The 15,755-nt window shown below is 34.1% G+C and overlaps 1 protein-coding gene and 1 long non-coding RNA gene across 6 annotated transcripts in view; one reads left to right on the top strand and one right to left on the bottom strand.

The window, feature by feature from the left end:
* gucy2cb (guanylate cyclase 2Cb) overlaps positions 1-15,755 on the top strand; it is a 29,262-nt gene that overhangs the window by 12,891 nt on the left and 616 nt on the right. For all 5 annotated transcript variants that reach the window (XM_087276118.1, XM_087276116.1, XM_087276115.1 and 2 more), the window contains 17 exons: positions 383-500; positions 681-753; positions 886-988; positions 1,104-1,166; positions 3,061-3,132; positions 3,215-3,319; positions 3,413-3,499; positions 5,407-5,539; positions 5,657-5,794; positions 6,682-6,770; positions 8,466-8,557; positions 8,676-8,831; positions 10,680-10,872; positions 10,951-11,125; positions 14,183-14,281; positions 14,576-14,670; positions 15,629-15,705. In XM_087276118.1, coding sequence (XP_087132244.1) covers positions 383-500; positions 681-753; positions 886-988; positions 1,104-1,166; positions 3,061-3,132; positions 3,215-3,319; positions 3,413-3,499; positions 5,407-5,539; positions 5,657-5,794; positions 6,682-6,770; positions 8,466-8,557; positions 8,676-8,831; positions 10,680-10,872; positions 10,951-11,125; positions 14,183-14,281; positions 14,576-14,670; positions 15,629-15,705 — 1,868 coding nt within the window. The remainder of the gene's footprint in view (positions 1-382; positions 501-680; positions 754-885; positions 989-1,103; positions 1,167-3,060; positions 3,133-3,214; positions 3,320-3,412; positions 3,500-5,406; positions 5,540-5,656; positions 5,795-6,681; positions 6,771-8,465; positions 8,558-8,675; positions 8,832-10,679; positions 10,873-10,950; positions 11,126-14,182; positions 14,282-14,575; positions 14,671-15,628; positions 15,706-15,755) is intronic.
* LOC147834450 (uncharacterized) lies at positions 10,958-14,017 on the bottom strand. The gene is made up of 2 exons (XR_015504072.1): positions 11,919-14,017; positions 10,958-11,820 (listed from the first exon to the last, which is right to left on the bottom strand). It is a non-coding gene; the product is annotated as an uncharacterized LOC147834450 (long non-coding RNA).

Below are 15,755 nucleotides of genomic sequence, written 5' to 3'. Positions count from 1 at the left end.
ACTGCTTAAAACATTTGTTGGATAAGCTCATTCAGTTGTGGCGACCCCAGATTTATAAAAGGACTAAGTCAAAAAGAAAATAAATGAATGAATGAATACTCACATATAAAAATAAGAAGAGAACATTTTGATTTTATGCTCACTTTAAATCTTTCTTTCCCACTCTAAAACGTGGTGGGAACTTCACCAGATTGTCAGGATCATGTATTTTAGTCTAAATGTTAATTAATTTAGTGTGTATGTCTGATTTGCATAAATAAGCCGGTGAACAGGTGTATGGTACCTAATATAGTGACCGATCAGTGTATATGTAGAAAATAACAATTTATAGCGAACTGTGGAACGATTACTGGACATTAAAACTTACTCTTCTGTTTTTTAGTATAACATTCTTTACCAGTTCAACACTTCCAACAACAAAACAGGACTAAAGGACAGCAGTCCCTCCTTTATTTGGCAGTCTCGTCTGCCTAACGACAGTCCATCCAAAGGTCTCTCAGGTAAAAAGCAATTAAAACACGACTGTGGATTTTATAGGAAATGATTGTAAATTTCAAAAATGTGTATTAATACTGCTTTTACTTATAAACCATCAAGCATTATGTAATAAATTTAATTTTTATATTTTTGTTTATTTAAAGGAAATATTTATTCATGTATGTATGTATTGATTTCTTTAGTCATTGAGATCATCGTCATAGTGTTGTGTACTGTTATCGGCATCATGGGTACACTTGCCTTCATCTTTTACTGGTTAGAGCTCTTCATTTTTTACACTTCTCATTTTGATTCATTATATTAATGCACATTTCCTGTGCAGAGTTGGCATTAAATTGTATGTAGCAAAATATTCACCATTGTTCATCATCATGACATGTTTCAAAGGCAAAACAGGTATTACCATCACATGCAGAAACGATGGTCTCACATTTCATCACAGCTCATTACGCCTTTAGAGTTAAATGAGTGGAACATGATTTCTCTGAAGGTAATGTACCAAAGTCTCACTGTCTATAATGCCTTTATAATGTATTTTAGAGTGTCACTATTGTTTATTACTTTTAATGCATCACTTTTAAATAATTCAAATGTGTTGTGGATAGATTGAGGAAGATTCTACGGAAAACAGTACTTACATTCTACGCCGTGCACGTTATGATAAAAAGGTACTGTATATCTGTACGTTTTTTGCACATTTTGAAAGTGTACTTAATTTGGGTGGTCCTCTTTAGACATTCGATTAACTTAAAAAGTACTTACATAGTAACTTTTGCTGTTAACATTTTAAATTTGTCAACTAACTGTATTGGTAGACTACAGGAGACCGTGACAGTACTAGGTTAGGCTTAGTAGATTAAGCCGGTATGTACTTGCAAAACTGCTTTGTCAGATGAGGGACTTCAAAATTATGTAAATAAGTTGCAAGGGTTCATTTCGACAAGGAGGTTCAACCAAGATTTAAGATTGAAGTTGAACTCTGAGTTGACTTACTCTGAGATGGGAAACTGGAGTTACTTTAAATTTGCACTTAGTAACTGACACTCCGAATAGTCTGATTTTGATTTGCATAGTTTTTATTAACTGTACAGATGGTTGTACAACAAGGGGTGGGATCTAAGTGCAAACAATAGCATGAAGATAATCTAGAGAGTAAACGATGCAACAGGCGAAACTAGTGTGTGATTGCAGGGCATGATGGGATTGTAGTCCAGTTCAGTGGCAGATGTGACGTGTGGAGTGCCCTCTAGTGTGTCTGGTGTGCACTCTATTTGGTGGTCGTGACATAACCACACTGACTGATAATTTAACTTGAAGATTCAATTAGTTAAATTGTTTTCTGATATCTACATATCTGGTATGTGATGGCTTAGGTTAGTTAAAAAATTCTCCAGTTCTCCAATTATTTTTTATGCTCATTTATTCTCCCCATAAAAACCCTCACAGAATCATAACACACGTCATCGACGATGCGATTTCTTAATTTAATCAGTAAGAGAGCTCTTGCTCAATACAATTGAGATTGCTTGAGTTAAATTGTTTGTATTATTTTGACTTGGGATGCAATGACACAGTATTGTTGTAATCTCAAAATCCTGCATGTGCAACATATCAGTCTGTGTTATGGCTGGTCATCTGATAATGCGGCTACTCTTCAGATCTGGATGATGTATAATTTGACCTTAAGTACATGCAAATCTTAAGGGCATTCCCTGTGTCCATTGCAGCGCTCTATTGTGTCCTGATTGGCCTGTTTTTATGGAGTTTACTGGGTTTTATTATTTATGTCTAGGTGTACCCAGATTTTCTTTTCCAGGGCACCTTTAAGCAAAATTCAATTAGTTTAGACGCCCCCAGGAAATGACAATTTCTATTAATTTTGTTATAAAGAAATATTATATTGATTTATGAATTCTTTTAATATTTGTTCTTGAAAGCTGGTAAAATCCTTTGCAAAAACATTTTTGTAGAGTGAATGAATGAATGAAGTATTAAAACAGATTGTACTTTAAAAAAGAGAGGATACAAAGAAACTTTGGGTTTACAGAAAATCTGTATCTATAATCTATAAGTTACCTCCCTTTTAGAAACACAAGTTTGGTATACATCTCTTTCTGAAACAGAAAACCCAGAGCTTTTCTCATTTCAGAGTTAACATACTCAGTTTTCAATTGAAGGGATAGTTTAACCAAAACTAAACCAAAGCATTTACTTGTTTCAAACCTTAATAAGTTTTAATCACAAAAGAAGATATTTTGAAAAATGTTGGAATCCTGTCACCATCGACTTCCATACTATACTGTTTTTCCCACTATAGTCTACAAAGTCACAGGTTTCCAAATTTTTTCAAAATATTAGATTTTGTCTCTAAAAGACGAAAGAGAAGATAAATGTTTTGAACCACATGAGGGTGAGTAAACAATGAGAAGATTTTCATTTGTGGGTGAACAATCCCTTCACATCCTTTCTAAACCTGGCCATGGTATTGAGCAGACAACTAATCAAAAGAATATAAAAAGAGGAGAGGACTGTCAAAATAAAATGTTCTACTGTTTTCTATAGATTGTTATCCTAAAGGAGTTCAGACTCACAGATGGAAGCTTCACTGAAAAACAGAGGATAGAGCTCAACACGGTAACAGCATCTCATTCTTGTTACAGAATAAGAAAAAACTGATCCTTTTGCAAAAATTATTATAATACCATTTTCATTTCAGCTCTTGAAAATTGATTATTGCAATCTGACCAAATTCTATGGGACAGTCAAATTTGACAATGAGTATTTTGGTGTGTTTGAATATGGAGAGAGAGGATCTCTTAGAGTGAGTATTAAAATGAACGTCATACAAACTTTCAGTTCTTTAAAAACATCTTCAATTCTCATATGACTGTATTATGGATATTTCCTCTTGTAGTATGTGCTTGATGATAAGATTTCATACCCCGAAGAGACCTTCATGGACTGGCAGTTTAAGATCTCTGTCATGTATGACATTGCAAAGGTAATGGGAAGATGCAGTATTAGCATTTGGATGGATAGCTTAGATTTTATATATAAAGGATTTAAAATTGATGTTTATTTAGTATTTTGTGGTTGCAATACTTTCCTTTAATAAAGTCTTTTTAAAGGTCATCAAATGATTCTTGTTCTAAATATGCCGGAAATGTATTCATCGTTATTATTCGTCATTAAAAGGAAGCTACAATAATACAAGCCAAACACTACACAGTACACCCCCTTTTAAAAAGCAATATTTGTATCTATTTCTCTGTGAATGTAGCTAATAATCTTTGGTATATTTAAACAAAATAGTTCATTAAACATTTTATTATGTTAATTTAAATTAATTTATTATATTAATTTAATTTAAATAAGAGTTTAACCTCCGACCATCTTTAGAAATCGAAAGATAATACATTTAAATTCAAATGAGCTATTGCAAAAAAATATATATACAAACCACAAAATATCAATTACATTTGTGATTTTTATTGTGTTATTGTTATTTATTGTGTTTTTATTTTTCTAATTTTATTTAATATTTTTGGCCAACAATTTAATTTGGGTGTACTAATTTTTGGACTGGTAGTGCGGTGGTGCAGTGGGTAGCGCTGTCGCCTCACAGCAAGTAGGTCACTGGTTCAAGCCTCGGCTGGGTCAGTTGGCATTTCTGTGTGGAGTTTGCATGTTCTCTCCTGCTCCAGTTTCCCCTACAAGTCCAAGCACATGCACTATAGGTGAATCGGGTAAGTTAAATTGGTCATAGTGTATGTGTGTAAATGAGAGTGTAAGTTTTCCTAGTGATGGGTTGCAGCTGGAAGGGCATCCGCTGCGTAAAAAATATGCTGGATAAGTTGGTGGTTAATTCTGTCATGGCTACCCCTAATTAATAAAGGGACTAAGTCAAAAAAGAAAATAAATGAATGAATTAATAATTTTTGGGCTGTGATCTTCAGTTTCTTTGTTAGATTAGTTGCAGTTTTCACTTTGGTTTTGACTAATGTAAAGAATATGACTAATGTAAAGTATTTATAATCATGGGTCGCCACAGCAGAATTTAACTGTGCTAATTCACAGCAGAATTAACCAGAATTAATTTTTTTACACAGCGGATGCCCTTCCAGCCGCGACCCATCTCTGGGAAACATTCGTACACTCATACATTCACACTCATACACTATGGACAATTTAGCCTACCCAATTCACCTGTACCGCATGTCTTTGGACTGTGGGGGAAACCGGAGCACCTGGAGAAAACCCACGCAAACGCAGGAAAACATGCAAACTCCATGCAGAAATGCCCACTGACCCAGCCAAGGCTTGAACCCACCTTCTTGCTGTGAGGCGACAGCACTACCTACTGTGCCACTGCGTCGCCTATGCACAAATATATTATTGTAAATCATCCTGTAGAAAATGTTCATTTAAAGGTTCTTTTTTATTAGGCTTTTTTGTTGCATCAAGGCAACATTAGAATAATATTCAAGTAAACCATAGGAAAATCCTATTTATATTTTTAATACTAACCAAATAATAAAGTTCTAAAATTTATTTTAACAACAATTATTAAGTTTTAATTTTAAAAACAAAACAACAAAGTTACATTCTACCATAAAAAAAATGTTATTTAAAAAAATGGCAAAAACATTCTGTCTTTAGGCCAACATTAAAGCAACATTCTATAATCCAAAATGTTTTTTAATTATTAAAGAAAATGTTCTTGGCAAACCAAAAACAACCCTTAAAATAAATGTTTTAGGAACCAAAAACTAACATTAATAGAACATTCTGGCTAGGATGATGCTTGAACCCCTTTTTGTATTTGACCTATATGCATCTATCATTAATAATAATATAAACGTACTATACTTGCACAATTTCCTGTATGAACTCTTTTCTGTGCTTCAGGGCATGTCTTATCTCCACACAAGCAATATTGCCGTTCATGGACGCCTTAAATCCACTAACTGCGTGGTTGACAACCGTATGGTGGTGAAGATTGCAGACTTTGGCTTCAACACAATTGTCAGTCCCAGTGAAGGTGAAAGGGCGGTTTATCATTATCCTGACAAAGAATCCCTGCACTGATATATAAACCATTAGTTATTTAACCATTAACCATTTGCTTGAGGTAATTTCCCTGTTCGTGTTGATTCAGATTTATGGACGGCCCCTGAACACTTGAGGAAGCCGGGGATCTCTCAGAAAGGAGATGTGTACAGTTTTGCCATTATATCACAGGAGATTATGATGAGGAAGTGCACCTTTTACACAAACACCTGCTCTGATCGTGCTGGTGAGAGGATTTATAGACAGCCACCCTGCTGAGAACAAAATCACTTCCACTACAAGTACCATTACAAAGCATCAAATTTTAAACAACAAACTGTGTACATTGTAGTGTGTTTTGAGACATTCTATTAGAATTCATTGATTTTAACATGCCACCAATAATAGGAGGCTTAAAAACTTACTTTAAAGACCAAACAGACTCAATGGAATTTGAATGAAAACCAATACAATTTTCATAATAATCATTAAATCCACCACAATCATTTTTTCAGCAGGACAGAGACAACTACTAGTAACTTCCTATCATTCATTCATTCATTTTCTTTTCGGCCACAGTGGAATGAACCGCCAATTTATCTAGTATGTTTTATGCTACAGTCGCCTTCCAGCTGCAACCCATCACTGGGAAACATCCATACACACTCATTCACACACATACACTACGGACAGTTTAGCTTACCCAATTCACAACACCACGTATTTGCTCTTGTGGGAGAAACCAGATCACCTGGAGGAAACCCAAGCGAACACGGGGAGAACATGGCTGTGAGGCGGTTGTGCTACCCACTGCGCCACCGTGCTGCGCAACTTCCTATCATATATTCATGTATTTATTTATGCTGCATGCAATGTTTACATTTACAATAGTAGTTCTATTATCTGAAATCTAAAATAAATTATGTAAAATAAGAGATGCAGTCATTTGTTTTCTCACATGAGCTTGATATATCCAGTCCTAATTTAGTTAATTCAGCCCTTTTTAGTATATTGAAAATAGTGACCAGGACATTCATAAAAATGAATTCACCAGTTGTGTTTCACTAACCAAATTTTGATTTGTTTTCATTTTTAGGTTAACAGACTTTTAATCAATTCACTTTTCTTCACCAGAGAAACTGGCTAGAGTGCAATACCCTAGTACAACCTCCTTCTTCAGGCCTGATCTAAACTTTGAGAGCACCAGTGAAAGCGAAGAAGAGGTATGTTTGTGTGTATTTATGCTTGTGTTCGACTCGTATGCAAATTGTTACTTGTGCTAAAAGCAGCCAGACGGTTATGGATCGCTGGAAAAATGTGTTTTTATATTTGTTTGTTTTAACAACATGGGGAGGAAGGGTGTCACGGTGGAGTAGTGGGTAGCATGATTTCCTTACAGCAAGAAGGTCGCTGGTTCGAGTCCCAGCTAGGAAGCCAGTTGGCATTTCTGTGTGGAGTTTGTATGTTCTCCTTGTGTTTGCGTGGGTTTTCTCCGGGTGCTCTGATTTCCTGTACAGTCCAAAGACGTGTTACGGGTGAATTGAATAAGCTAAATTGGCCATAGTGTATATGTGTGAAAGAGTGTGAATGGGAGTTTCCCAGTGTTGTGTTGTGGCTGAAAGGGCTTGATAAGTTGGTAAATTATTCCACTGTGGCCACCCCAGAATAATAAAGGGACTAAGCTGAAAAGAAAATGAATGAATGATCATGAGGAGGAACCTCTAAATGCTCAACAACTCTGACTGGGAGAGCTGTGATATAAAAGTAATGATATTGGCCCGATTGAAAATTGGCAGTGACTACTTTATATCCAACCCTCTCTTCTTTTTTCACTTGAAATTAAATGTAACTTAATTAATAAAAGCTGCTCATTTGAAAGCATTTCAGCCAACCTTTTACTGATGTTAACAGATATATGATCTTACAAAATTTAACTGTAAATCTATGAAGCCTGATCAGTCTCAATATTAATACATTTACAAATTAAAATGCATAAATGCAGAGCACAATTCACATTTACAAAATCCCAATTTGTAAATTCAAATCACAATTCTTAAAAACAACACACAATTTGTGAAGTCACAAGTACAAATCATAAATATTTTCGCCAAATGGATTGGATTTGTGTATATAATGAATTGTATTGTGAATTTATGAATTGGATTCCAGTTCTCCCCGTGTTTGCGTGGGTTTCCTTCGGGATTCAGGTTTCCCCCACAAGTCCAAAGACATGCAGTATAGGTGAATTGGGTAAGCTAAATTGTCTGTAACGTATGTGTGAATAAGAGTGTATGGATGTTTCCCAGTGATGGGTTGCAGCTGGAAGGGCATCCGCTGCATAAAACATGAGGGGTGGCTGCTTTATTTTTGTTACTGTGTTTATTGCATAAAATAGTTTGTTAAATGTTTGTCTTCATCCCTTCAAGTGGGAAGTTTTAACATTTATACATTCTGATAACTGCTAGTCAACTGTAGGTGCAAAGTTATTTATTAATTTTTAGCAGATTACCATGGGAACCATCTATATAAAGTTATACAGCACAAAAGCAAAATGTAGTACTTAAAGGGGCAGTTCATTAAAAACAGGAAAATTACTCACTATTTACTCACCCTCAAGTGGTTCCAAACTTGTGTGCAGTTATTTCTTCTGTTGAACACAAAAGCAGTTATTTTGTAACCATATATAACTAATATTACATATAACTAATATGGAAGTCGACAGTTTCAGATTTTCAGCTTTCTTCAAAATATCTTCTTAATGTTCAAGTGAAGAAAGAAAGTCATTCAGGTTTGTAACAAGTAAAGAGTGAGTAAATGATGACACACCTTTTGGGTGAACTATGTCGTTAATACAAATTTGGTCAGCAATGATGCATCTGATTTGACTTGATTCTGTACTTGTTGCCATGTTTCTTCAGGTGTGCATGCTGATCAGAAATTGTTGGGATGAGGACCCAGACAGAAGACCAGACTTCAAGAAGATAGAAATCGCTCTTTGGAAGATTGTCAGGTCACTCTTTACATATTTAGCTTAAAGATTTGCAATACAGTGGTGATAGACAATGAACAGAAAATAAAAAGGCCTGTAATCTGTCTTATAAATGATTCTTTTCTTTGGTTTTGAATAGTCGGGACAACCAGGAGCATGAGAGCTACATGGAGAATCTGATCCGCCGGCTGCAGATGTATTCCCGTAATCTGGAGCGGCTGGTCGAGGAACGCACAGCTCTGTACAAGGCTGAGAGAGACCGAGCCGACTGCCTAAACTTCATGCTTCTGCCTGGGTCTGAACACAACACACAAAACACAGCACAGTCAGAATTACAGATTTAACATATATCAGTACACTGTAAAAAAAATTCCACACAATCCCTTTATTTTGTCCCAAAACAGATTGATTAAGTTAACTTGATCATTTATAATAATTTATGTGGACTGAACATAAAACAATTATGTTGTCCCAAAAAAAACCTGAAGAATTGTGTTGTTTTCGCTCATTTTCTATAAGCAGTTTGAACAAGCTGCAAAGTCCTTTTTTGAGAGTAACACGCTGGTTTCTGGCTAGTATTTGTGTTTTTCCTATTTATTCTACTGTACATTCTCATTTTACATTCAATTTCCGTGGTGTAATTGAAAGGTAATCTCTAAAACACTGTGGGTCAAAATTGAAAAATGAGCCAAACCACTTTTGGGATTGATAAACAAATGTCAGGATTTACTGAAGATACTTTTTCTTTTTTTTAAATCCACAGCACCCACTTGTTTATTCATTTATTCAGTTTCTTTTCGGCTAAGTTCCTTTATTAATCCGGTGTCGCCACAGCAGAATGAACCACCAACTTATCCAGCACATTTTTATGCAGCGAATGCCCTTCCAGCCACAACCCATCTCTGGGAAACATCCACACACACTCATATACTATGGACAATTTAGCCTGCCCAATTCACCTGTACCGCATTTCTTTGGCTATGGGGGAAACTGGAGCACCCGGAGGAAACCCATGCGAATGCAGGGAGAACATGCAAACTCCACACAGAAATGCCAACTGACCCAGCCAAGGCTCGAACCAGATACCTTCTTGCTGTGAGGCTACTACTTGCTGCATCGCCACCTACATGTTTATTTCTAACAAAATAACAAATATTACTCTGACATTTCTTTAAACAAACTGATTATCTCTACTTGTACAAACACAAACTTTTTAAAAACAAAACATCTTGTCATGCTGTAATTTTTTTGATCAGTAAATATCATTTTCCATAAACTGCAATAATAAATTGACATCCTACGGATTTTCATTGTTATTGTTTCAAAAAGTGAATGCGAAATCTACTGAAAGATCACAATAACAGTGGACAGATAATAATCTTCTATCCTAAACATGTCCTACAAATGAATGAGATAAACATAATCTGCCTTAATGCCTGAATCCAAAGATTCCTGCCAATGGAATCACTTGGAACAAGTCACATGCTATAAAGATTGTTAATCAGTGTGTTTACAGTTGCCCAAAACACAGAGACAAACACAAAATGTATTTTTTTTTAACTAAAATGACAAGTAAAACAGAAAATAGATGTTTTGGGCAAATAGTAAACACAGTAAAGATAAGAATTACACGTAATTATTTCAGGATGATTGAAGCCGAATGTAAAATTTAGGAGGCAGTTAGTATAATAGCTATAATGGATGTCTTTACGCTTATATTTGTTTCTAAACATGCATAAGAACCTTATTTTGAGAGATTACTTGATATGATTCATGGTATTGTACAAAACATTTAAGTTTTTGTTTTTGAAAAAGAAATTAGGAGTTTTTGGAGATGCAAAATGTACCCACAATTCTAGAATCAACGAACAATTTGACACTAACTAATCTTAATATGTTACAATTTTCTGACAATCTTAAAACACACCATACGTTACCAAGTCCACCATTTGTACACATTTGATTTAACAGAAATGTTTCTTTGAAAGTAATTGTAAAAATCTGAAAAATGATGTATGCTCTAAGTTTACTTTCATTTAGACAAAAGTACAGAGAGTATTAATATTATTAATTGCTACTATCAAGTAATCAATCAGATAATTATTATTACATTTATTAAGATATTATTATGATTGTGCTGCAGGCCTGTTGTTCGTTCTCTGAAAGAAACGGGTAAAGTGGAGCCTGAGCTCTTTGATGAGGTCACCATCTACTTCAGTGACATTGTGGGCTTCACCACACTGTGCCACTTCAGCACACCCATGGAGGTGGTGGACATGCTCAACGACATCTACAAAAACTTTGACAGTATCCTTGACAATCATGACGTCTATAAGGTATTTTGCACCAACGATCAGCAGCTGTCAATTTGTTTTCCAGTCACTCCAGGTGACACATCTGTGTGTTCATTTCAGGTAGAGACGATTGGGGATGCGTACATGGTGGTGTCTGGTCTTCCTCGACGCAATGGGAACAGGCATGCTAAGGATATTTGCCTTATGGCACTGGACATCTTGGCCTTTATGGGCACAATACAGTTGAGCCATCTTCCTGGCATCCCTGTGTGGATCCGTATCGGTGTGCATTCAGGTAACATTTATTTTTTTGTACTACACTCAAAATTAGCAAAGGGTATTTCATAAAGGCACAGCTGCAAAAAAAAGCATGTTTAAAATAGGGACAGAGAGGAGGGTTGTCAAAAACTGCATCCACTTTAAACATCTTTTTTTCTCCATTCTGCTGCTTAGTTTTGACAGATCATCTTGATCATGTCTGCATGGCTAATGTGTTTGCCTGATTGGATAATTAAAGTGCAAATTACATAAGAGAACAAAGTTTTTTGATTTTTGTACAGCAGGGAAAATAAGCATTGAACAAGTCATTTTTCTCAGAAAACATGTTTCTAAAAGTGCCATTGACTTGAAATTTTCCCCAGATGTTGGTAAAACCCAAAGATAACCATAAATGCAAAACAATTTGTTTACAAATTAAGTTATGCATAATAAAAGGGAAAAAAGTATTGAACACATGAAGAAAGTGAGCTGTAGAAAGGCAGTAAAAGCCCAGACAGCAGCTGAAATCTCTCAGTAGTTATTCAGCAACCCTTCCTCACTGTAAATTAATATTAACTGCATCAGTCCAACATCTACATTACCAGGATTATAAAGATGAAAGGGTGAACATTTCAGCAAGATGATCCAAAACACAGCCAAGGAAACTCTCAAATGGTTTCAGAGAAAGCAAATCAAGCTGTAGCATGGCCCAGCCAATCACCTGACCTAAATCTAATAGAAAATACAAAATAAAGATCAGATTTGGTAGACGAAACCCACAGAACCATCAAGATCATTACACTCTGTCGAAGTCTCTGAAAAACCCACACCTGAGCAATTCATGCGACTTCATTCTCCATCTGAAAGGCTTCTTTAAGCTGCCATCACCAAAAAAGCCTTTAATATAAAGTATTAAATACATTTCAGTAGTGTAGTACTTTCTCATTGTATCATTTCATTGTTATTACATGTAAATCACTTTTCAGATTTTTTTTAATGTTTGTATTGTTTTTTTTTTTCCAAAATCTGGTTGAATTTCATGTCAACAGCTCCTTTAGAAATATTATTCCCAGGATAAAACATGAGATGTTCAGTACTTATTTTCCCCACTGTAAGAGATTTTTGTTCCATTAAAACATCTCGCATGTTTCAATGCATAAAATATCCTCCTCGTTATCAACAAAGCCTTCGTTTAATTAAGTTGTAATTTTTATTAGAAACAACCACAACAAACATATACACTTCTAACAAGATAAAGTAAAATGCACGTTTATAATTTACATTTTAGATATCATATGCAAAACAACTTTGCAACTAAAAGAATATAACTACGACGTCAATATATCAGAGACTACATATATTATATAGCCTACAAATCAAGTTTACTAGTTAAATCTTTATTTCTTTAACGGTTATGCTTGTATTTTTTACTATGAATACATTAATGAGAACTGTACACAACAATACACAAATGAAAATACACGTAAAATCTTTAAAACAAAGAGTAGAATTATTTTTCTATGAATATATGAAAAATTTCAAATAAAATCAAAAGATAATTCCACAGATATTCTTTTAGGTTCAAAATATATGAACACATCTTTTGAGGTCAAATTACAATTAATTTTTTCTTGGACAAACAAAGATAAGTCTTCCTAAAACTAAAAGAGTACTTAATAAATCAAAGAGGTATTCTATAATTTAATGTCTCTGAATTATCTAAACAAAATGTAATAGTAAAATGAGAAAAAAGTAGCGGCATGTGATGTTAAAATGGTAGATCGAGTCCACCTCCAAATAATAAGCTCCACTTACTGTTATTCAACTGACCTGACAGCAATTGCATTGAATATATAGTTTCATTATTTTATGATGCTTTGTCTGTGAATGAAGCTTTGATTTGGATAATGTTGTCAAAACACTAATCACAATACAGCACTGTGCAAAAGCAAGGGAGTGTTGATGCTGTAAGAAAAATGTTAAAACATATGTGAAGCATCTATGTTATATTTATATAAAAAATAGGAAACACTGGTGTCATTACACATTAACCAAGCACTTACTGTAGTGATCACAATTATTTATGCATAATCACATGCAACTAAACATAACTCTCATCCCAACTATACATGTAGAGAATTCATTTCACTCGGTATTTAAACAAATTGTTAAACTGTAACAAAGACACCGTAATCAAAAAATCTGTCATGACTAGGGCCAGGCGAAATCTGCTGACTTTTTTTGCTATTTCTGCACAGAATTGTGTTAAAAATCTGTGGATGTATGCGGAATGATTTTGGGAGTATCATAACTAAAACCTTAATATATGAACTAAAAAGTAATACCTTTTTAACTTGTATTTAATGTTTGCAATGCAAAACCAATTAGATCCACTTTATTTGGTCAACAAAGTAAGTTTGTCGTATAAAATATCTACTGAACGACACAACATTTTACTTTACAAACTGTATTGTAATTAAATCATATGAATATTTTAATTTTAGGCAATACAATTACTGAAATCAATCTAAAAACTGAATAATTGTAAATGTACATACATTTACACAAGTAAATAAACAGAATCAATGATGGGCTAAAAATCTGCTGAATTCTGCGTGTACAGATTCCATGTGCGCCATTGAAAGGCTCATTTACATGGTGTTTTTAGAGTAAAAAAATTCATTTACCAATTTTTGTTGGCTTAAAACAGTAACTATTAAAAAAGGCTTGAAGTTTTTACCTAATTGCGTGTTCAGACTATGCCATCTAGTGTTTGTTTATGAAGTTTAACACATCTGCACATGTGAACAGTGTTTTTGGCAATGTTGTCTTTAGGTAAAACTTTAAAATAACATGAAAGTATATAATATTACTATAATATAGTCTTGCTGAGTGTACTTTTTTTTGAAAGCAATTCGAAATACGGGTTTGAAAAATATTTTAAATAATATATATATATATATATATATATATATATATATATATATATATATATATATATATATATATTCATCTTCTCCAGTAAATATTAATACTACATGTTATTATTAATGTTATGTTATATATTAATATTATTAATATTGCATGTGTGCAGGACCCTGTGCTGCTGGTGTTGTGGGAATTAAGATGCCGCGATACTGCCTGTTTGGAGACACCGTCAATACAGCATCTCGTATGGAGTCCACAGGTCTACGTGAGTAAATACGTTATTACTGTGTAATTGTTTTTTTACAATGGTCTCAAAATAAAAATATTAAGCTGCTCAACCATTTTAATCATTAAAGTACCAAATCAGTATATTATAATAATTGTGTGTTACCAAAGACTGAAGTGCAGTAAAATAATGCAGAAAATTCAGTTACTAATATTGAGAAAATGATCAAATAAAAATGACTGTCAGTAGATACTGTTAATCCATTGACTAGCTTACTTAACTAGGCATCAGTCTGTTTATTTTTTTTATTCTTCATTATTCTCCTCATTGCAGCGCTACGAATTCATGTGAGTCAGTCGACGATCAACATTCTCCAGCGCACAGACTGCAAGTTTGAGTATGAAGAAAGAGGAGAAACTTTCCTAAAGGTCTGTGATTGACTATCATTATTTTAATATTATCTTTATTAACCTGAAATTTTATTCAACTGAATTTTGTTAAAATCAGAATCAAAGTTGTGTGGCTTGTAATTCTTTACTTTATGATCTCCTCTAGAAACTCTTACATAAATGGCAGTTTCTCTGCAGCACACATATTATGTCTAAAACTCTCTTGGAAAGCACATTTCCCCAGTTATTTTGCCATCTGCTCTTGCTCCTGGTCAAATGTTGTAAAATAGTCAATATTTACTTCTCACAGTCTGATGCTCTTCAAACGTATACTCCTGCACACTTTCTAAAATCCTCATCTTCTATGATTTAGCCACGTATTAATTTGCACAGTACAGTGTCGAGGGCTTTTAGCTATACAGCCCCTTATTTTACCATTGCACCTGCTGCAACCATGGAACAGCAGCAAAGCTTCTTGATTATTATGCCACAATAAGAGTATAGTCATTAGACGCAACAACCTAGAAAATAGCAACTATTATTTTTCAGTGTTTTAGTGCACAATGTAACTAAAGAAAAGTCAAGCTTTATATGGCAAAATATTAAAAATCATTTAGTGACATTTTTGAGCTAGATGCTAATGGTCTAATCCAATTCAATGACCCTGCTAGACTAAGCTAAAAGTGCTCCTGCCAGACTTGGAGTTCATCTGAATGGATTCAAAAATGGTACAACTCAACTGTTCAGCTCTATGAAAGTTGTTAAATAAGCCTATTTCCAAAATAGTGGAGTTTTCCTTTAAAGATTACTTGTAAGTTAATCTTAATTATCATGAAAGGCACCTAAAAATAAAGTTATTATTAAGCTTTAGTAATTCTGATGTTATATTTATTGTTTAATTTTGCTTTTGTCTTTGTATATATTATTGTATTCAGCTTTCTTTGAATTAATAAAACACTTTTTGTTAAAATAACCACAGTTCTCATATATACTATAGGGCAAAGGAAAAGAGATGACATACTGGCTTACCGGAGTAACAGGGGAAAATTATAACCTGCCAACACCTCCAACAGCGTGAGTTTTCCAATTTCTTGTCATTCTTATTATTCCTCATAACTAGTCTA

This window comes from Danio rerio, chromosome 12 (assembly GCF_052040795.2).
Source record: "Danio rerio strain M-AB ecotype USA chromosome 12, GRCz13ab, whole genome shotgun sequence".
In the NCBI taxonomy this organism is placed as follows: domain Eukaryota; kingdom Metazoa; phylum Chordata; class Actinopteri; order Cypriniformes; family Danionidae; genus Danio; species Danio rerio.
This window is presented reverse-complemented; position numbering and strand designations above follow the sequence as displayed.